This window comes from Panthera tigris, chromosome C1, assembly GCF_018350195.1.
Source record: "Panthera tigris isolate Pti1 chromosome C1, P.tigris_Pti1_mat1.1, whole genome shotgun sequence".
In the NCBI taxonomy this organism is placed as follows: Eukaryota; Metazoa; Chordata; class Mammalia; order Carnivora; family Felidae; genus Panthera; species Panthera tigris.
The window spans coordinates 50,839,587-50,863,844 of NC_056667.1; the positions used below are offsets into that span (position 1 = coordinate 50,839,587).

At 36.7% G+C, this 24,258-nt stretch overlaps 1 protein-coding gene across 8 annotated transcripts in view; it reads right to left on the bottom strand.

Annotated features, from left to right (window-relative positions):
• The window catches only part of DOCK7 (dedicator of cytokinesis 7), a 224,935-nt gene that overhangs the window by 71,886 nt on the left and 128,791 nt on the right, over positions 1-24,258 (bottom strand). For all 8 annotated transcript variants that reach the window (XM_042997433.1, XM_042997432.1, XM_042997431.1 and 5 more), the window contains exons 19-22: positions 17,057-17,143; positions 12,560-12,791; positions 9,506-9,670; positions 7,410-7,579 (exon numbers count right to left, since the gene is read on the bottom strand). In XM_042997433.1, the coding sequence (XP_042853367.1) occupies positions 7,410-7,579; positions 9,506-9,670; positions 12,560-12,791; positions 17,057-17,143 (654 nt within the window). The remainder of the gene's footprint in view (positions 1-7,409; positions 7,580-9,505; positions 9,671-12,559; positions 12,792-17,056; positions 17,144-24,258) is intronic.

A 24,258-nucleotide genomic window follows, 5' to 3' on the forward strand; every position in this document is an offset into this window, starting at 1 on the left:
ATTTGACCCTGCTTCCTCTTTCACTTTCTTTTAGGGACCAATAGGAGAAATCAAGCAAGAAAATTAAGGAAAAAATTAAGAAAATAAATAGGATGACTAATATTTGCTCCTACCTAAAAATGATGGTGGATTTGGAGTTGTGCTCAGTTTTACAGTGACTGTTATAATGAAACATAATGGGCTACTATTTTATATAAATATTATAAAGAAAAGCATTATGATGGTACTATCTACAGGAATTATATCTTCATCATTACTATCATTGAAGTTAAGTTAACATGCTACTAATGTGTATGGCCAGAAGAGAATTACATCTGTTCTTCTCTCAAAGAAGTTATGATCCCAGGTGAAGGGACGTTTTAATGTCCTAAGCCTGACTGATCATTACAATCACTGGGAAGTTTTGTAACATTCAGATTCTGGGCCCCAACCCCAGAAAACCTGATTCAGCAACCCGGGCTGTAGCCTGGAATCTGCTAAAAGAACTACAGCCAGTTGTAAGGGACTTTTTTAAGAGGACTCTTGGAGTAAGAATAAAGAAGACAACCCAATACAAGGAGACAAAAAATAGGGTGTCAGTATGGACCCAAACCAGAAAGCACCAAAGGAAAGGTAAAAGAAAAACAAGAGTAGTAACAATAATAATCAACTGTGTAGACATTTATATCACCTGGGAAGGTCAACACAAAAATGTGCAGGGCCTTATGTCTAAACAAATAAGAATCTCTGGGATTGAAGCCCATGTATCAGTATTATGGGAGGGAATGAGGATTAGGGAGAGTGAGGGAGGGAAGACAAACTAACTCTCAAGAGCTTAGGTTTTAGGGAGAATATGTGCCCTATTGTTCTAAAAATAGAGACTGACTGAAATGATATAATAATCACCCATTTCCACTCATTTTTTATACTGAATGTGTAAGATGAGTGAAGTTGAAATCCAAGTTCAACTGCTTACTAACTGTAAAATCTAAGGTAAATTACCTAATCTCTTTTTCAGTTTCTTTGCAATAAAATAGGAATAATGATAGTCTCCCTCATATTGCAAAGATCAAATTAAAAAATGGAACTAAAGGATGCCTGGGTGGCTCAGTCAGTTAAGTGATCGGCACTTGATCTCAGCTCAGGTCATGATCTCACGGGTCATGAGTTTAAGCCAAGGGGCAGCACAGAGCCTGCTTGGGATTCTCTCTCTCTCTCTCTCTCTCTCTCTCTCTCTCCCCCTCTCTCTCTTTCTCTGCCCTTCCCCAACACACACGTGCTCTCTCTTTCACTCTCTCAAAATAAATAAATAAACCTAAAAAAAAAAGAATAAATATGGAAGTAAATGTAGAAAACTCTCAAAAAATAGATCTAGCAGGCGTGCCTGGGTGGCTCAGTAGGTTAAGCATCTGACTCTTGATTTCAGCTCAGGTCATGATCTCACAGAGGTGAGACTGAACCCCCTGTCAGGCCAGAGCAGAGCACGGAGGCTACTTGGGATTCTCTCTCTCCTCTGCCTCTCTGCCCCTCCTCCGCTTATAAGCGTGTGCATGCATACTTGCTCTCTCTCTCAAAATAAACTTAAAAAGAAATAGTTTTGTTTTTAATGTTTATTTTTGAGAGAGAAAAAAAGAGCATGAACCTGGGAGGGGAAGAAAGAAAAGGGGACAGAGGATCTGAAGCAGGCTCTGCAGTGACAGCCCAAAGTGGGGCTTGAACTCACAAACTGCAAGATTATGACCTAAGCCAAAGTCAGACACTTAACCAACTGAGCCACCCACGTGCCCTAAAAAGAAACAGTTCTAACAAAAACTTTCTACATGTTTTTTAAATGCTTCCCAGCAAAGTAAAAGACAATATTCAAATACTAGTAACATTATGTAATCACATTTAAAATAAAATACCTACCTTCTCATAACCTTATGTTATTTCAAATAAAAGCAAATCAGCAAATAATGTTTTTCAAATATGTTAAAACTAAAGTTTTCACCAGACTCCCAAGTTAGGTTTCTCCACTGTATAAAGTTCTTTCTGCCATTTATAATTTTTACAACCACTACTCATGTTATAAAATTAATACGTAAGTATCTGATTTTTGCAAAATTACAACTGTGCTCTTCACTCTACCATAAATTTCCACAATACCAATAATTTTTCCATACTCTTAAATTCACTTTTCAATTCCTTAATTTCCTTTAAAACTAAGTCACAGGCTAATCAATAATGTGAGAATAAATAATAAATCTCTTTGTGCCATTAACTGTATATTATATTCACAATATTGAGACTGAACAGTTATAATTACATCAAGTCAAAGCTAACTATTTAAAGAAAACCTGTGACCAATTATTTTGTAAAGCAAATAATTACCATAATTTGTTATAAAGCTAAGAATTATATCAAACCACCCTTACGTAAACAAATTCATCACATACATTTACTAATGTCATAACTATGTTTACTAATCTTCAACTAATATAGAACAGATTAACCAAATGTGTGCACATGTGCATGAAAGTGGGTTTTTTTTTTTGTTGAATCTCTGTAACCGTATTTTGTCCCATTAGTACAGATAGCCTCCTTCCTTGAGCAAGGCTCATACTGTATTTGACAGGACATCAACATTCTTGTTAGAATACAAAGATTTGGCTTGGTACCCACAAGTTCTCAGCATAGTGCCCACACAGTAAGCTCTCAGTATTTAAAAATAAATTTAAAAATAGGGGATGACACATTACAAAGAAACTATTTAACTACATAAATTGCACTGGCATTTGATTAAAAGCAATAAAACTGACAGTTGTTATAATAATATATTTACATAATTGAACGTTAAAAGAGTATTGCTAGGGCAAAGAGATCAGCTTTGGTAAGATAATTATGAAGAAAGTCTCGCAAATCTCATTTTACAGTCACTAGAGTAATAAAATCCTACTGATAGAAGTATTCTTGAATTTTAGGAGTTCTGCATTTTACATTAAAGAATAAATTATGAAAACAAACTTTCATAAAGCCAAATCTTTTAAGGTAATTAAATATATAATTAATGCTGACAGCAAGAAAGCAAACAAAAACAATAACTTTTAAAGAAGGAAGTTATTCTTGTAATAGATCTCTATGCTTACTAATATTCATTTATTGAATATCTATCACACATCTTCAACATGCTGGCCATTATGGGTGCTTAGGATACACTACTCAACAACTATGCCCGACCTCATGGAGCTTATACTCTGATAAAGGTAAACAAACATAATAACTAATTTATATGCCACATTAAAAGGTAGTAAATGTGGGGCTCCTGGATGGCTCATTTGGTTGACCATTCAATTTTTGATTTCAGCTCAGGTCATGATCCCAGGGTTTGACCACCTTATTTAAACGTATAACCAGTCCTTCTTTCTCTTCAGTCTTGTCCTGGGGGCTTTTGATCCCCTTATTATGTTTCTTTGTCTCATAACATTTACTACCTTAAAAAAAATTTTTTTTAATTTTATTTTAGAAAGTGCACATGAATGGGGGAGAAGGGCAGAGGGGAAGAGTGGGAGAGAGAGGGAGGGGGGGAGAGGGGGAGAGGGGGAGAGGGGGAGAGGGGGAGAGGGGAGGGGGAGAGGGGGAGAGGGGGAGAGGGGGAGAGGGGGAGAGGGAGAGAGGGAGAGAGGGAGAGAGGGAGAGAGGGAGAGAGGGAGAGAGGGAGAGAGAGAGAATATCTCAACCAGGCTCCATGCTCAACACGGAGCCCAACATGGGGCTCGATTCTGTGGGATCATGACCTGAACTGAAATCAAAAGTCAGATGCTCAACCAACTGAGGCCCCCAAGCACCACTATGACTTAGGTTTTTAAAGCAGCATTCTGTTTGCTACGTTGTGAAGAGAGTGTAGGTTGGAAGTAGGAAAACCATCTTTCAGGTTAGTACATTAATTGAGAAAGAGACGACAGTAGTTCAGAACAATGGTAGCAGTAAAGGGAGTGAGCAGTGATTCTATCTTTAGCATATATCCAAATCTGAACAAAAGGATTTCAGAAAGGCAGCTAAGTTTACAATTTCAGAGAGAGGTTTGTACTGGAAATATAATTTTGGGAGTCATTAGCACATAGTGGTATTTAAAATGATGGAACTTGGTAACATCAAGCAAGTGAGAATAGAGAGAAAAGAGAAAAGACAAGAGAAATAAGGAAAGAGGCCTGGGGCACTTGCAGATTAAGAAATCAGGGAAAGAAGAATCCACAGAGACTGAAAAGGTATAACCAGTAAAGTAAAAGGAAAACTAAGAAGAGTGCAGAGCCTGAAAGGCAAGTACATAAATAAACTAAGGAGGAAAGAACGTGACTATGTTCAAATCTGCTATAAGGTCAAGTAAGCCTAGCGCTGAAAATTAACCACTAGATTTGGCAACATGGAGACCTCTGGTGACATAAACAAAGGCAGTTTGCATGGAAGATGGGAGCAATACCTGACTGAATTAGGGAAACTTTTTTAAAGAATTCTACTACAAAAGGTAGCAGAGAAATAGTGAGGAAGCTAGCAGTTGAAATACTAGAGAGATTTTGGGATAAATAAAAATGGGATAAATACTAGCATGCTTGCATGTGGATGGGATGTTTTAGCAGATAGGGAGCCAATGATGATGTAGTACAGAGATAAGACAATTGTTGTAGTGAGGAATCCAATAAGCAAGAGGGGACAGGAGCTTGTTTACAAATGGATCCACAAAACTGGACAGTCCATCTACAGTAGAATACTATATTAAGTAGTGGGTAGTCGTAGATGGCAGTAGGTAAGTAGATGTGGTTTAAAAGTCTATAAAAGTATTCTTTTGATGGCTTCAATTTTCTCAGTGAGGTAGGAGATAAAGTGAGAAGGAGGACTGGTGGGCAGGTAAGGGAAGAAGGCATGAAACCTTTTTCTGGGGAGAATGGGAAAGTAAATGGAATACAGAAATATAGTGTCATTGCCTGACAGCACTGAGTGCTCTCTGGAGGTCCATGGCTTTCAAATTCAAATGAGAACAGTCATCACGACACTTCTCAAGTCATGTTCACTGGCACAAGTGCTGACATGGCACAGACAGATGACTGAGTTCAACTATGGCTGGAGGTTTGGCTAAGCAAGTACAATGAAATAACAGAAGGATAAGGCAATTGAGGTTTGACTATAATAGGGATAAATATAATGATTGGTCATGGAATTTAAGCAAGCTAAATTGGAAGAAAGAATACTAAGGGATGGAGGCACACACAGTAAAAGGTCTCAGATTAAGTGATGGGAGTTTGCAGAGAAATAAGAACTTGTTGGAATTGGGGTATTAGAAAAACGGAACAAACAGTTAAAGAACAAGATGCATGAAATAGAGATTATGAAGGTTAAAGTTATTAAGTAATGACAACATCTAGGACATGACCATGGCTGAGGCAGGGTGGAAAGACCAAATTATTCAAAAAAGAGTTTCTTGATTGGAAAGGCCAATGAAGTCAGAATAAATAAATAGTAGTTATAAATAAACTTCAGATTCCTTTCAATTTTAATAAGGAGATAAAATTATACACCATTATCATTAGCAATTATGAGTAAAATGATAGTCCAAAATAAAGTAACTATCAGAAAATTTTCCAGCAAAAAAAAAAAAAAGAAAGAAAACATGAAATCTATTTAAATAAAACTTGAGTAGGATGAGGCTGTGTTGTCATAAGACAAATTCTCATCTTATGATGGCTTTCTTAGAAGTTTATATATATACATCATTATATTTACACTACAGATCATCAGATGTTTATGTCATTATGTCTCATTTTATGAACTACTGGAAAAAAGGCAAATAATCATCCCAATACATGTAGTTGTTTATTCTAAATCTCGAGATTATAATCTATCAAATACATCATATAAAGGAAAACTCTAGAATCATGCTAGGTGAGGCATAATGCAAATCTTACAGAAATTAAGAGGCATTTTAAAAACAGAACCTTGAGGAAAATGTTCTTTTTCATTTCCATAACTCTTTACTTTCCATAACTCTTACACTACTCTTTACCCCAGGACCTAGAGTTGTACATAAATAATGCTAAGTACTACCTCTATGACAATGAGATACGATCAAGAATGAATACAAGGATAAAAAATCTGAGTTCTTTTCCTAAAGGTGGAAATTTTATATGCAGGGGGTTGTTGGGGAGCCTTCTCATTTACAATTGCTATACTCCTCAGGTTACTCTGCCTGCAGAATCCCATGTAAATACTTCTGCACATCACTCTCTTGGGCAGTTCACAAAAAATCAAAATTGTCTAATTAGAGTAACATCTATATGGATCTTTAAGTTATTGAAATCCACGTTTATCATTTAAAATATAAGACTACAAAATATATTCTTGATCTGTGAGCAATTACTTTAAAAATTAGTTGTTACTTTAAATGAACAATGCTGAGTTCATTGGAAGCTTCTGAATGTAAAATTTCTATAGCTGTATGAAAAGATAAGAGTATTTCTGATGTTTCTGATCAATGTTCAAATACTTCACATAAAAAAACCCAGACTGTTTAAAAAAAAAACCCACAAAGATCTATTACAGTTCAGGCTAGGGGTTAAACACAGACTGTAGAACATATTCATTAATTCTTCCTCAGATCCTAGTTAACAGGCTAAAAGTGCCAAAGAGAAGTTGGCTATGATTCCACAACAATGGTATATGTATTTGAATGGTTTGGTCAAAACACAACATACCATGATTTATTGGCCTCAGTCTTACTATTCTTTTTGCCAGCTTGTTTAAACCCAGTTATTCGTGTACTTTACCTATAAAGGTAATAATTATTCCTTAATTTTTTTAAGGGGGCTCAATAAAGATGCTGTAAATATAATATAGCTGGATCTTAAACTAGCTGGCCTCTCCCTTGTTACCTGAAATAACCATTAACCATCATTAAATAAATCATATTTTTTGTGTCCTGGTGAATTTTCTATAGAGTTTTCCATGTGAAAGGTAGCTATATTACCAATTAAGCCTAATCAATGTTCTTGATATTTTTCAGAGAAGGGATGGGGGTCTGTAGTTTAAATCAATGATGTCGTGTCCCTCTACACAGCAGTCACATAAGTATCTTTTAATTCTATAGGAAATTAATCTAGTCATTTTTCACAGGATGGAGTATCACACAGACAAAAGTAAGTTACACAGACTGGTCATCCTGGACAAATTTCTGAACTTGGCAGATTTTCTTGAGCAGAATGTAGAAACCAGTTTGTAATAGCAAGCTTATTTAATAGAAACATGAAACACTCAGTGTGCATAGTGATAGAACAGAAAGATACAATTTCTTGCCTATTACTAACCCAAATACATTTTAAAATAAGGATAAATTAAAATTAGACATTGCTCACTTGTTCATAAACCGAAAATCAAAAATGTACAGATGACTATCTTCAGTTTACCTTACTGCCGATGATTGACCGTACTTCGTCATCTGGTGACGTGGGCGTCCCAGATATGTCTGGATTACTATTACTAAGGCTCCGAGAACGATTTAAATTAAGGCTTGCAGGTCTCACAGCAGATCGAGCCATTGTGGCATAATGCACTGATCCTCCCAAACCCCCAGGACCTAGAGTTGTACATAAAACAGCACATAATTAAAGAAAATCAGTCAGGAAAGGACCTGAAAAAAATTTCTGCTACTTTACAAAAATCTATAAAAGTCCTGAACTGCTTTTATTTCTAAATGAAAAATACTATAACTTAAAAAAACTCAAAACTTAATGATAGCTACACAAAGAAACTTTTATAGCAGTGGACAAAACCATACGCAATGATAAAATCGTGATCTTGTCAATGTTTCTGACTATGTATTACTTGTACAACGAACAGCAAGAATAGAAAACACACACATACACATGTATTATTTTCACTTTAGATATAAGGGTATCCAGGACCCCAAATTTTTCAACTAATGGCTCTTCCTTTTTCCCACCTCTCCTACTCTGTCCTTGATACACAGTCCTAGAGGAACAGCCAATTTACTGCCAACATTTCTTAAATGAGACTATTTTTTTTAATATTTATTTATTTTTGAGAGAGAGAGAGAGAGACAGACAGACAGAATATGAGCAGGGGAGGGGCAGAGAGAGAGGGAGGAAACACAGAATCTGAAGTAGGATCCAGGCTCTGAGCTGTCAGCACAGAGTCAAATGTGGGGCTTGAACTCATGAGCTGTGAGATCATGACCTGAGCTGAAGTCACACCCTTAACTGACTGAGCCACCCAGGTGCCCAACAAGACTATGTTTTATTTCTCTGTCTTCATCAACAAGAATTTGAACTGTAACAAAATGGCATCTTTATGATATACAGACATAGATATACACTCCAGATAATTCTAAGAGCCCAAGTTATAAAAGCAAGAATTCCTCTTAGTCTAAAATCAACCATGTTCTATGAACATAAAAATACCCCACAACTGTATCCATAATTGATCTCCATTTTCCTAAAGAAATCCTTCCGAGTGTCATGTTTGCAAATGACACATACCTGTCAACTCATTAATTTACACAGTCTTTCAGGTCAGTATGTAAAAAAGATGTTTTGCAAAATCTGTGGAATTCTAATAGTGTACTGAATGAAAGCATAAATGAAGAGCACTATATACAGTCCACAATATACATTCAGAGCCTCAAGTATTAGAATTTTCAAAATCAAGATATGAAATTACAACCCAGAATGAGTCAATTATTTCTCTTTTTGCAATTAAGAAATGAGGTAAAACTTAGAGTCAGATTACTATTATGCCTAGTTTTCATAATGAATGTCATAATTATTTATCACCATTATTAATGTTAATATTGCCAATAGCTGGAAAAGGGCACTTACCATTATCATTAGTGATGAATGAGGACTCATACAAATATGTTAGCAGGTTGAAAGGTATGCACAACACAATCATTAACTAACTGAACTGAAGAGTTATTCAAACTACAACATTCACCACCACCCCCCACCTCCCACCCCACTCCCACCACCAATGTCATACAAAAAGCAAGTAACCACTTTGGGTCCTGATATTCAGAAAGGCTATATATTTTATTTGCCATAAAGAGATCAGGACTTTTCTAGGGAATAATCTTTTATATTACTGTAGGTTTCACATGGTTATCAGGGTACTACTACACCATCCGATTTCTTCTTTAGTGTCCAGCATTCCAGATGACAAAATAACAGTCCATGTATCTTACCATAACAGAGAAGGATAAAATGCTTCCAGAGAAACAGAACTAATTTTCAAGATTCATTTCCAAGAATTAAGTCAACCAAGCTCTCATTCAAATTAAAGGAAGCTGTATAAATAATGATGCCTGAATATGTAAGCTAGTTATCCATTTAACTCCAGCACCTAGCATAGTCCATGCCACTTAGCAAGTACTCAATAAATGTCTACTGCTGAATGAATGCATCCCACTATGACTACTGGATTATTTCAGACTTGCCATGAACATACAATCTATGCAAGACAGTTTCAAATAAAAAGAATAAAATACCTGGTGATGGGGAATTAGGATAAGTATTCGGTAGGCGAAAAACATAATAGATGTATGATGCGAGAAGGCTGTTCCTGCCATGCTGGTCATGATTTCCTTCCAAGTTTTTGTGGAGCCGATTTATAATTGATGCCATGGCTTCAAAAGATGCTTGACCTAGATTAACTTTTAAGAAGGAGGAAAATATTTTTGTGTTAACTTTTTTAAACTGCAAATTCCAAAAAGATCAAGGTTTTGTCATCTCTGTATGTGTTAAGTATAGTGATTATACACAGTAAGACGATAAAGATGATATTTGATGTTGATTTTAATGATGTATTTATTAGCTGAAGCAAAACTCCTTTTCTAAAGATTTTAAAACACTAATTTTACTAATTTAACATGAACACTGGATGGGTTTGCGTAGTCCAAAAAAAAGAAACATCAACCAACAGGTACCCATTATTTTGTAAAATAATACAAAGCACATAAGAAAAAAAAAAATTCTATCTTGTGTATCACCTTCGAAAAGTCACTTCTTGTTTTAAAGGTGACTCTGAAAACCTAAATTAACATACAATGAGCAGATGTTACTTTTGTTTTTAAAAAATTAACAATCAAAGCGGATTATTAAAAGTATCAACTTCAAATCATAAGAGAATAGTGAATTAGCTATTTGAGTGACATGAGTGAGACAGCAGAAGGACTAGGTGGCTAGAAAAAAAAGTTGAGGTAAGACTGTATAGCATTTTAAACACCAGGCTAAGCAATACCTACCCAGTCATTCAAGTTAGTAAGTAACAAGAATTTTGCAAAAGTTGGAAAATTCTGGTAGCACACTGAATAAATGGATAAAACAAACAGCCATTTTGAGCAATAAAGCCTCAGAATCTAGGATTTATTTAATCAAGACAGGAAATTATGAACAGAAATGAGGCCTAAGTTTTCCTAAAAGTGGAATAATCCAGTAAAGTGGTCATTTAGGAACTAATATATATATACGGAACCAGAAAAGGAACTAGAGACACAGAGGCCTAAGTGGGCTATAGAAATTTTACCTGTGTTCTACTTAATTCCTTTTCCTTTTCCTCACAGTAGCTATTCCAAACCATCAGAATCCTTCTCAAAACTCAGGTTCACTTTCCTCCCTTCTCAGGAAATCTTGTTTTTGTTTTTTGTTTTTTTATCTCACAGTACAAATTTATCAAGTCCTCAACTTTTTACTACCCAAATCTGAAACCATTTTTATTTCCCTTCCAAAAGAAGCAGTGCTCCTCTCCTATACAGAAGAATGATCTCTCCACCTTCACTTGTGTCCTACAGACATGCTTCATTAATTAAACCTTTTAGCACCTCTTTATCTTATTTTTCTCTGCACTCCACTAGTTTCACAAAGCACATAAACATGCTCAAACTTCTCCATCTTTATGCTGTAATCAACCCTGGTTCCTCTTCTAACTGAATTTCTTTGAAGAGTAGTGTATACTCTTATATTCCTTTCATCATGTACTATGCACGACTTAATTCTCTGTAATCTGGTCTCCACTTCCACTATTTGACTACAACTATTCTTGCCAATTTCACCAGTGGACACTTCTTTAGTAGATAAGACTGGGACTCTGGAGTCAGTTGCCTGGGTTTGAATCCTCAGCAAATTTTCAAGCGTTGTGCTCATCACTCTACTCATTTGTACAATAGTGGTACTAATGCCCAGACACAGAGTTGTGAGGAATGCATACATTAATATAAATAAAGCACACAGCACTATTGCTGGCATATAACTAGTGCTGGGCAAATGTTTGTTACTAGTGCCATCATTATTACATTACTTACATAATCTACAAAAATGAACAATGCTAATTTTTTTTCTTAAAATCTTGAACGACTCCTTCGACAGTACTCTGTACAATTGCTCTTCAGTATTTCTTGACCTACCCCTCTTCTTCATCTCACTGTCCTGTTTTTTGGCAGGACTTCAGAGTTTTTTGTATGAAATTCTGTAAGATTCCTAATTCGTCTTCCTGTCTCCAGATTTCCCACTTTCAACCCATCTCCATGCAGCACACTACACTCATCTTTGTAACAGTCAAACTGGGTCACATTACTTCCCTAATTAAGACCAGACCTTTCAAAAGCTATTGATTTCTTATAGAATAATAGTCCCGGTTCCCTAAGTGTCATCATGGAAGAGCCCATCTCCTCTCTCTCACCACCAATATCATTTCCAATCACCAGCCCTCCAATTTGTGACTACTTACAATTCCCCCCAAATTTCCCAGTTTATTTGCCTGTATACCATGCACATACTATTTCATCTCCCTGGACTAGTTATTTAACTGTCAGACTCCTACTCATCTTTAAAATGTTTGACCCAAGAATCACCTCTACTGACAAGTCTGCCCTAAGATAAAAAATCCCAAGTTGCTGAACATTCCTCTCCGTTGTGCAACCAGTTAACACAAAATTTTTATAACCCGTTAGCTGAAATTTCTTACAAGCTCAACTACTCCGCAGGATTTGGGTGGAAGCTCTTAGCACAAGCAGAGGAATAACTCTTGGAAAAAGAGTGGGAAACAGGAGTACCTCTAGTTCCAGAACAACACAGAAGAAAATGAGAATATAGAGATTTTGAGTTGATGAAAAAAGCTATTTTTAAATAGAAGATAGCAAATGAGTCAAAATGTAGGCTACATAGAGCACATATCATGTAAAATGCAAAATCATTTATCTAGTTGCCTGTTTTCCAAACTGGTCTGTGAGATCCTTAAAATCAGGAAATAATAAGCCTTGGATACAACTATCAGTATCTGGCACATAGTAAATGCTTAATATTTGCTGAATGAATAAATAAATGAATTTGTTTCCATAATCTGAGTTGAGGTCTATATGGCACATTTTATGAAAACAAAAAGAAAGCTCTTTTCTGGCATGAGAAACAATAACACCCCATCTTTTCCTCCCCCAAATCAAACACAGTCATTACAGATAACAAACAGTAAATCATGGTTCTATTTCTGCAAAAGTTAGAAATGTACAATTATAAATTTCATAATTCCCCAAACATAAGTAAATTACCTATTTGGCCAGCAATGACAGGAGGTCTAACAACTAAAAGTATCAGTTTATCAAGCAGAAGATGAAGAAATCGGACCACTGGTTCCAACTGAGATGAATTCAGTGCTGAAATACTGCTCTTCAGTTCATTTTCTAAGTTATTTTCCATGATTCGCATGTCTCCAATTCGGACTGGGAACATGTGTTCGTCCAGAGCATTAACCAGAGCAAAAAACTTGTCAAGATAAGGATCCTAAAACAAAGAATGAACAAAAGCACTATAACTGGATATTCCCCAAACTTTGGACCACTAAAATAAAATAGCTCATATGAATCAGTAATACAAAAAGTACACAAGTATATATGGACACTGTTTCCAATTAAACACTACCTCTGCTCTCATTTATCATTGTAAAGTGGCCATTTCGAACGCTATTGAGTACTCAAGAACTCTGATATGAATTAAGGATTTTTTCCCCCAATGTGAATCTGCCTAATTGTTTTAGAACTTAATTATTGTGCAGCTCTGTTAGTGCATGGCCTGTGCCCATTATTAATTTATTATCTCTCAGCTCCATCCAAAGCCACCATCTTTGCCACGTTTTGTAACAGTGGAGCTAGACCCTTCAAACTGTGTTTCTCCTTTGCCAGCTGGCCTGTGGTCTGGCTCTGACAATACAGGGTGCAGGAAACAGCCTTCCTTCCTCCAGTTTGTTTCCTGACAGCGGCTAGCAGATGTGAATGCTGGGGCTCAGAGGTGAGGGACATGGCAGCAGCATTCACAACAGCCAAGGTGGCTCTTTTTGCTCCTCAGCAGGTGCCCTCCACACCACAGCAAGGCAGGCAATGTGTTCCTGCAGCAGTAGTGTTCCCTCCTCAGGGGTATGATTCGCAGCCTTCAGGATCCTCCTCCAGGTTTCTAAGTTCCTTCCTTATCACTTTCTACAACTGCTATCTCCATTACAATCACAGAATTTTCTTTTACCCCATTAGAAATGAATCACCTTTAACCCAGGTAACAATTATTTATATATAAATTGTCCCCATTCAAATTAATGGCAGCTTCCATCTCCTGACTAAATCCTGACTGCTATTATTTAACCTCCTTCTACACTAACAGAACTACAGTCTTATTTTAAAGTAATCATGTGCCCAGTCCCAGGGTAGCCGCTTGCTCTCTCAGCTGCTTTATGCCTCATCATAACCATGTGTACAGTTCTGACCAAGAGATGTGAGCAAAAGTCTGTGGGAACTCTGGGAAGACTTTTACTTAGTTAACAATGAAAATAAATTTGAAGACAGTAATGCTGAAAATCTTCATTCACATTTATAGTTCTAATATTGTTCTATTTTGATATGTATGTTTTAAATAAAAAATTACCGAGTTCTAACTATATATTTCTCCAGTACATTTCACATAGCTATAAACAAAGTATGAAAACATCCAAACTGGAGAGTGTTATGCTAAGTGAAATAAGCCATACAGAGAAAGACAGATACCATATGGTTTCACTCTTAGGTGGATCCTGAGAAACTTAACAGAAGACCATGGGGGAGGGGAAGGAAAACAAAAAAAAGGAGGTTAGAGTGGGAGAGAGCCAAAGCATAAGAGACTGTTAAAAACTGAGAACAAACTGAGGGTTGATGGGGGGTGGATGATGGGTATTGAGGAGGGCACCTTTTGGGATGAGCACTGGCTGTTGTATGGAAACCAATTTGACAATAAACTTCATGTATTGAAAAAAAAAAAAGTATGAAAGCATCTTAAGAAGGGCATCTGGGTGGCTCAGTCAGTCAAGCTTCCAACTCTCACTTTTGGGTCATGATTTCACAGTTCATGAGTTTAAGCCCTGCGTTGAGCTCTGCGCTGAAAGCATGCAGGCTGTTTGGGATTCTCTGTCTCCCCCTCTCTCTGTCCCTCCCCTGCTCATCTCTGCTCTCTCAAAAATAGACATTTTTTTAAAAACAACAACATAAGAAACATTATTGCCTTCAATTGAAAAAGATAATACATGATGAAACTTACAGAATTACAAAAATTTATAAAATCTTGAGTATTAGTCATCAGGACTGTGAATGCCGAATGCCACAAAGTAGATACTTCCATTTTATCTTCCCCTACACTCTATAGATTCTAAATCATCTATATATTTTGCCTAAAATCCTTCTTTGTCACTTAAGACAACACATGTATCTGCCTCCAAAAAACAAAGGTAGGAGTTAAAGATAAATATGCTATCAACTCTAAAAGGAGAAAACTAATGATTATAGGACTTTAAAAAACATGAAAAATACTGTATTTTTATACTTACTAGGATACTATTAAGGGAAAGAATATATTTCAACAGTATACTAGAACACCAATCTTAATCATTATCAAAAGAGTAAGGACTATAGGAAACATAGAACATATCCAGTATCAGAAAAGGAAAAATTCTCCTGGAGCCATTCTTTTACTGGGTTCTACCTGTATACTGCTAAATAAAACCTATCTACTACTGTTTTTTGTTGTTGTTTTAAAACTTAATATAGAAATGCTCTGTCTTATTTTTCCCAATTTCACTGCAGAAAAGAGTTCACTAGCAAGGTTAAGACTCCTACCATTTGAAAGGACAGCTTACACAGTTGGCTCTTGGCTGGCATCTCAGAACTCGGATTTCAAGAGAGTTCCAACTGTTAGGGGATGATGGCTCACCATACCTAAATTGTTTGGGCAGACAATATGGTTTATGCTGAAAATGTGTTTTCCTTATGGTAATGAAGAATTCTGGTATGTGATAGCCAGCGGGTACCTATGTTACAAGCCTACAGTAAAAACCCTGGGAACTAAGTCTCTAATGAATGAGCTTCCCTGGTATACATTTCAAATGTGCTGTTTCAACTCACCCTATGTGACCACTGGGAAAGGACTCTTGGAAGCTTGTGCTTTGTTTCCTCTGAACTTGACATCTTTTCCCTTAGCTGATTTTATTTTGTATCTTTCACTAAAATAAATCATAGCTATGAATATGGCTGTATGCTGGGTCCTGTGAGTTCTGCTAGAAAATCACCGAACTTGAAAGTGGCCTTGGAAATCCCCATATACCACCCCCTCCCTTTTCAAGTTGGATTCCATTTTCAACACTTGCCTCTTCTCACTCTTACATTTTCTCCCTGGAAAAACACTCACCAGTATAGTTTCAGCTATCACATTTATTCTGTCACCTCCAATGCTAAACTCGAACTTAATTACAACTGCCTTGGGATATTTTTATCTGAAGTACATAGGCACTTCAAACTCAACAGGCTCAAAAATAAATTCACTATAGCTCCAGAAGCATCTTGATTATCTCCCAAATCTCTCTTAGCATGCTACCAAATTTACTTCTCTGATGTTTCCTATTTAGGTTAGAAATCACCATCTACCTAGACCCTCAACTCTATAGCATTAAAAGTCCTTCACAATCTGTAACTAGCCTAGTCTTCTATTCTCATCTATCACGATTTCCCATGCACTATAAATTACATTCACACCAGATTACTTGCCTGTCCTTGAATAAACTACTATCTCTTTGCACATGCTTTTTATCAACTGAGTAGCCCACTCTCTCTCTGTATGGTAAATGCCTACTTATCAATACAGTATCTCAGTTCCCAGCAGAACAGACAACTCTCCTCTTGAAAGGATTTCGTTCATATATCTAACACAGTCATAATTTTATTGTACTGTAATTATTTTTACATTTTCCCCTATTATACTGTAAGGTCTTTGAAGGAAAGTTTCTTTCCTTGACAGGTAACAACATCCCCGACTTTATGGAGCTTACAGCCTAATGGGGAAAGAAACAATAAATAAATGCATAAGTATGTATACATACATACACACGTACCACACACACACACACACACACACACACACACACACACACAGGAAAGAAAGCAAAAGTGCAAGAGAGTACAGGTAAGAGCCAGAAGCAGTAGCAAGTGCAGGTTAAGACGATATGGAATGATGGGGCTGCTATGTTTAAAAGTCTCCAGAAAAGGCCTAAGGTAAGCAGAAGCCTTGTTGAAAAGAAGTGCATGTCAGGAGCAAAGTATTCCAGCTAGAGAAAGAGTAAACATACCAGACTTTGAGAAAAGCCTGGTATATTTCAGATCTATAGTGAGGAATATGGAGCAAATGATCCCTAAGAACCCTTTCTCTTAAATTATCTGAGTCTATGAGGAATAAAATGAGTTGGATGATGGTTTTTCAACTCTAATTCTGCAACACACCAGAAACTTAACAAAAAAAGTCACTTAATTGTTCAAAATGAAGTTGATGACATTTTGAAAAGCAAAAATTTTGCTTGTGTTGATATTAAATGACATTTTGTTGATTCCTTTAAAAAGTTAACTTCTAAATCTTACATTCCTGATATATAGTCCCATAATTCTTACAACAGATAACTGTACTAAAACTGACTTAAGTACTAGATAATATATTCTATTCATCATTCAAGTGAAAATTGATCATATAAATTATTAAAACTTACTTACTTGTGTATGGATAGATGAAACAGCAACGACTTCCACATTAAAAACACCTTTGTGATTATCTACCCATTTCATGCCAGGTAGAGGAACCTGTAAGATATTAAATTTAATGATCACAGATACTTAAGTTGATAAGATATTCTGAAAACAAAAATTGTAACACCTCAATGAGAAAAAAAATACCATGGAAATCTATTTATATGCACTGTAAATAAATGTAAAACTTACATTTTGTTCTTATTACAAAATTATGTTTTCTACAAGAGAATTAAAAGACTCAAGGAGCAAAAAAGCAGAAAATATGCACTCAAAATGCTATCTTCCCAAAGATATATCCTTTTATATCATTCTAAATCTTCCTCTGTGCATATATTTATATACACCCTACCTTTGCATAAATATGTACAATATATAATGCATAATATAGAATATAAAACATTATTTTAAACCTATTTTTCAAATATCACATTGTGAATCGCTTTTCATGTCAATAAATTCATATCTACAATATCTTAATGGTTTGTAATATTCTGGTTTTTTCTTACGAAAACTACTATTTTGTTTTAATGGAGCTGTAAAATATTTACAGCAACAGAATTCTGTTGTAAGGAATAGAAAACTTTTCTTTTGATGTAAATTGCTAGGAATGTTAATTTAAATTAGATCATAAAAAGTATTTTTAAAAAGACAGTCAGTACATTACTTCTCTCTATTCCTCCTGCTAAGTACGGCTAAAAACCCTGAACATGATACACAAAACGCTGAAAGGTGGAGATAATGCAAATGGCTAGTGACCTCAGGATGTGAGGAAACAGAAAGTAGTGTTTCCTTGGTTTTATTATTGCTTCACAGATCCTGGACTAGCCCCTAGAGAAGATGGCAACCTGGAAATGCCGAAAGAAGCAGAGAAAAACAAGCTTCAAGAAGAGCCTGCTCTCTCTAATCAAAGCCAATAATTGCCCCACTCTGGCCAAACACATGGAAACAAGTTGCAGCCCCACTGCCCCCAACCCCACCCTCAGCCGCCACAGGCTGAGTAGAGAGCCCAGGTGTCCATCCACCCTCGGCTGACTGTAATAAGGTGCCCAGATTCCCTTAGCACATTGGGTGGTATTAGAAAAGACGGAGATGGAAAGCCCGGTCTCAGTCCGGTGGTAACAAGTACCACCTCCAAATGGGTGTCAGTGGAATCCAAGCAAGGAAGGAGCAGTACCAAGGTGCCCTTCCTCTTCGCATAGAGAGGTATCTGCGCAGGTCTAGTGGGGAACCTGAAATCCTACCTCTATCCAATAAGCATCCTCAACCCACTGCAAAGTGAGGAATGTGGACTTTTACCTGTGGCATGAATGTGGCAATAGAGCCTCCCCCTACTGCTAAAACAGAAGGCTTAAATAAGATCTGAGATCACAATAATACCCAAGATGTCCAGGTTAGAATAAAAAATCTTGCATCATACCAAGAACCAGAAAAATCTCAAATGAGAAAAGGTAATCAACAAACACTAAGATGACACAGGTTGGACAGATTTGACAAGGATGTTAAAGCAGTCATCATTAGATAATAAAAAGCTGTAACAAGGAATTACAAATATCTTTGAAATAAATGACCAAAAACAGAAAGTCTTAGGGGAAAAAATGTTTTAGAGATTCTTTCCCATGGTTGCATTTTCTTTTTTTTACCATGTGTAGAAACGAAAACCAATTAAAATCAGTCCTCTTACAAAATTCAACATTATGTAGGTAAGAAATGCAATGTCTCTACTGAGGTAAGTAACACAGGTTTTGAAACTTTTGTAAAAGAAAGATGGTAAGGTAAATTGGAACTGCTCAAAGCAAAAAATTAGTACTAGCTCTTTCAACCCAAAACATTTGCTTTCAGCTTAAAAACACAGAATACACAAATAAAATGTGAACACATACTGCTTTAAAAATAGTGGTTCTTAAAGTCTGATCTGAGCATGAACAGCATGAATATTACCTGGGCACTTGTCAGAAATGTAAATAATCAAGCCCCAACCCAGACCTCCTGCATCAGAAACTCTGTGGGGTAAGGTTTAACAGTTGGTGTTACAACAAACTCTCCAGGTGATTTTGATGCATGTGAAGTAAGAACTGCTGTCTTAAAACTCTTACAAGCAGTGCAGCAAATAGGAATCCCATAATAGTAGCAAACACTGCTTTAACACTTTTGATGTGGCACCATTCTAAATGTTCTACAGACTACTATCATCAACATAGCCCTTTATTATAAGCATTAATTATTCTCAACTTACAGATGAGAAAATTCAGGCACAGAGAATATTTAGTCAGCTCAGTCTGCCATAACAAAAGATCATACATTGGTGTGGCTAAAACAACAGTTATTTTCTCACAATCTGGAGACTAGAAGCCCAAAATCAAGGTGCAACATGGTCAGTTTCTGGTGAAAACCCTTCCAAGCTTCCAGACGGCCACCTTCTCACTGTGTCCTCACATAGCCAAAAGAAAGAGTATTCTGATGTCTCTTCTTTTTAAGGCACTAATCATGAGGCCCACCCTCATGACCTCATCTAAAACTCATCTAAACCTAATTGCCTCCCATCGGTCTCATCTACAAAACCTATCACATTGGGGTTGTATATGAATTTGGGGTTTACATATGAATCTGGGGTTTGCAGTGGGGAGATGAGGTGGGGATTGGGGAGACATAATTCAGTCCATAACAGAGAAATTAAGAAACTTATCTGAGGTTACACAACTAATAAATGGTGAGGCCACAGTGAAATCCTGAAAATAACTATATACTACCTTTCAAAAGTACATGAAATTTAAAACAACAATAAAAACTTCCACAATCCCTTACCCTTTGAAAGTTAACCTTGGTAAACTTGATATGTATTTTCCAAATTATTTCCCACAAAATTACTGATGTGTATCTGATATGTGAGTTTGGTTGTCATTATACTGTTTGTTTTTACATTTGTATTATAAACATCCTATTGGGATATTGAAATCCATATTACTCTTCTTAACTACTGCGCCATTGTATGGATGTACAAAAATTTAATTAAATATTAAACTCTTGGGGCACCTGGGTGGCTCAGTCGGTTGAACATCTGACTCTTGATTTCAGCTCAGATTATGATCTCACATTCATGGGACCAAGCCCTAACTCAGGTTCTGCACTGGTTGTGGGCCTGCTTAAGATTCTCTCTCTTCCTCTCCTTCTGCCCCCCACTCTCAAAAAAGATACTAAACTCTTCGGTGATCCATGTAACTTTCCTTTTTGCTGATACCAATAGTCCTATAATTTTTTTCCTTCTTTTCAGAAAGAAACATATTTATTAAAAATATTACACAGTCATACACTGTCTACCTCCATGTTAATACTTAAATACATCTCTGCTGACATGCCATGTCCTGACAATGCCTGATACAACCTGGTGTGCTCTTTGTAAAAATGAGGACACAGATGTATCAAGTGCATTCAACTAATGTAGTTAAAACTAATGAGTTACTCAGGATGTCACAGATTTAGTCAATCTCTAACCTAGGTTAGAGATACCCAGGGAACTCGGGCAAATGAGATATTAAAAATACTTTTTTAAAAGTTTGCTAAGGGGGGGCGCCTGGGTGGCTCAGTCGGTTAAGCGTCCGGCTTTGGCTCAGGTTGTGGTCTCGCGGTTTGTGGGTTCAAGTCCCGCGTCGGGCTCTGTGCTGACAGCTCAGAGCCTGGAGCCTGCTTCAAATTCTGTGTCTCCCTCTCTCTCTGCCCCTCCCCCGCTCATGCTCTGTCTCTCTGTCTCTCAAAAATAAATAAACATTAAAAAAAAAATTTTTTTTTTTTAAAGTAAAAAAATAAAAGTTTGCTAGGTTATATCCTTTACTGCATGTTGGTGGTGGTTCACTGCAAAATGGCACTCAGGCTTTGGAATGGGAGTGACTATGGCTGGATCTGGCAAATAGGTTTGTATTTCACAGCCCAGAGCCCTCTCTCTCCACATGCCAGTGAAATGCCTGTCCTACCCCTGTGGGGGAGTGGGAGGAGGAAGATTCAAAGAAATGGCCAATGTTTCTGTGGGGGAAAGAACACAGCAGATATTCATCACTGCCAAATGACTAATCACTTCGGGAAACTTTGGTCTCAACAAAATTTCCATTTTTTAGTTTTTGCTAATAACAACAATCCTGCAACTTTTTTATACTGAATTCAAACAACACATATTTACTGAAGTCTCTACACAGTTTTCTGGGTACTAGAGTTCCATTGTAAACATGTCTGCTCTCAGGGAGCTTACCCACCATTTCTTATAGAGAAAAATAAGGAAATAAATAAGATAATTTCAGATAGTGGTAAGTATTAAGTAAACAAAATTGTTTTAAAAATGATGGAGCGTATCAACAATGTGGTGGAGGAAAGGGCTGGAAATTCATGGAGTCAGACCTCTCTGAGGAAGTGCTATTTTATATAAAATTCAGATAATGAAGAGAATCCAGCCATGTGAAATTCAGGAAGACGAAAGAGAAAATTCAAAGGCCTAGAAGCAGGAAAATATTTGGAAGAAGGTATAAGTACAGAAGAAGGGGCTCAGTGAGGTAGAAGGTGATGTTAAAGAGACAGAAAAGCTCAGATCATTCAGAGATTTGGAGGTCATGGAATATAAATCTAGATTATATTCTAAGTACAGTGAAATGCCAGCAAAATATATAAACATCATATATGATCATAAAGAAACACTAAAGCTTGGCAATATCATGCTGAATGAAAAAAGCAAGTTCCAGAGGATTCTATACAGCATAATAACCTTTTCATTAAATTCAAAATATAAGCAAAGTAAAATGTATTCTCTAAATACACATATACCTCAGTTATAAAGTAGGTTTAAGGGGTGCCTGGGCAGCTCAGTCAGTTAAGTGTCTGATTCTTGATTTCAGGTCAGGTCATGATCTCACTCATGGCCTTGGGACTGAGCCCTGTGTTAGGCTCTGCGCGGAGTATGGAGACTGCCTGAGACTGACACTCTCTCTCTCTCTCTCTCTCTCTCTCTCTCTCTGCCCCTCCAGTGCTCACATGCACTCTCTCTCAAATAAGTAAACATTTTTTTAAAAGTAGTTTTAAGGGGTGCCTGGGTGATTCAGTCAGTTAAGCGTCTGACTCTTGATTTCGGCTCAGGTCATGATCTCACGGTTTGGGAGTTCAAGCCCGCACTGGGCTATAAACTGGGCAAGGAGCCTGCTTGAGATTCTCTCTCTTCCTCTCCCTCTGCCCGTCCTCCACTTGTGTACTTGCGCTCTCTCATTCTCTCTCTCTCAAAAAAAAGTTGTTTTTAAGAGGCCAGTTTTCAGGGGTGCCTGGGTGGCACAGTCAGTTAAGTGTTCAACTCTTGAGCTTGGCTCAGGTCATGATCTCACAGTTTGTAATTTCAAGCCCCGCACAGGACTCTGCACTGATGGTGCAGGGGCCTGCTTGGGATTCGGTCCCTCCCTCTCTCTGCCCCTCCCCAGCATGTGCTCTCTTTCTCTCTCAAAACAAATAAATAAACTTAAAAAAAAAGAAAAAGAGGCTAGTTTTCAAAACAACATGAATGCACTTTAAAAAAAATGGTTAAAATGGTAACTTTTTATGTATATTTTACCACAGTTTTTTTAAAGACTAGTATTTTTATAATTACAGGTTATTCTTATGTGGAATAGGGGACAAGTACATAAATGATGTGAATTATTATCACTGTTCTAGCTCTGGATTAGGTAGTAGATTCATGAGTGTTTATTATTTTATTAAATAAAAAACTAATAAATTGAAAAGCCTAACTACACATATATGTGTAAACACTGCTGAGTTTTAAAACATCTCTAATGTTGATTTTTGCATACCTACACAAATATATTTGTAAGTTAAATACTCAGACATATAATTCATGAGATTTTTAAAGGGTATGTATATTGTTTCATTGTGACATATTTCAGGCAAAAATAAACAAACCTTTTTTTCTTTTTTGAGAGAGAGAGAGAGAGGGAGAGAGGGAAGGGCACAGGGAGAGGGAGAAAGAGAGTCTCAAACAGGCTCCAGGGCCAACACGGAGCCCCATGAGGGGCTTGATTTCAAGACCATGAGATCATGACTTAAGCTGAAATCAAGAGTCGGATGCTCAACTGACTAAGCCACCCAGGTTCCCCTCAACCAAGTCTTAAAAGTCCAGGTGATTATAATGAGTGCCCCAGGATGAGTACGACAGTCCCATGGACAGAAAAACCTGGTGACAGATTGCCATGCGTGCCCATGCATCAATCGATGAATTTTATAAGCATGAATTTGTTATCTAGACCTCAATAAACACTGATCCTGAAACCTGATGACACCAAACTGAGGTAAATTCTCCAGAATACCATAAACAAACACTGTTGAAACACATTCATTGATTAGGCTTTTCTCTCAACATGATTCCTACAGTATTCAACAAAAATGAGTACAATTTTGGACATTTTATGTTTGAGATATCCTGGCAAAGGTATCAATAAGCGTTTTAACTTACTAGACAAATAAAAATGGATGAGCAGAGATGCAGATTTAGGATTCATCAACTAACAGCAGGAGTCAAGAGCATCGTGATTTTTGTGCAAGTTGTATACTACATCACTCTATGAGTACTGTTCACATAAAAGGCAGTCAGTGGTCCTGACAGAGAAGAACGCTTACAGATTCAGAGTGAAAAAAAACATGAAAATTCAAAGGGGAAAACAGGTTAAAACCCAAATGATATGAAACAAAGCCACACAAAGATTTACCTTCCTTTTTACCCAATTTTAAAAAGAAAATGATCCCCTTATGATTGAAAATGATCGAGACAAGTATCATAAACTAATAGTGTGCTGGTTACAGAAATTTGTTTATTACTATGTAAACTTAGATGGCAAGCTTCACATTCTAAGGCCCAAAAACCAGTTGAAGTTAATACATATTGGGAAGGTCTCTGACCTTCTGAATCAAAGAGAGCTCCACCATAACCAGGAAAGTAGATACAAAATTGCATGAAGCAATTATCTGTAAAAGCTGAATGTTTGTTTATTTTATGTTTAATTATTTTTTATTTTTATTTATTTTATTTTTAAATTTACATCCAAGTTAGTTAGCTATACTCCAGCAATGATTTCAGAACTAGATTCCTTAATGACCCTTACCCATTTAGCCCATCCCCCTCTCCAGTAACCCTCTGTTCTCCATGTTTA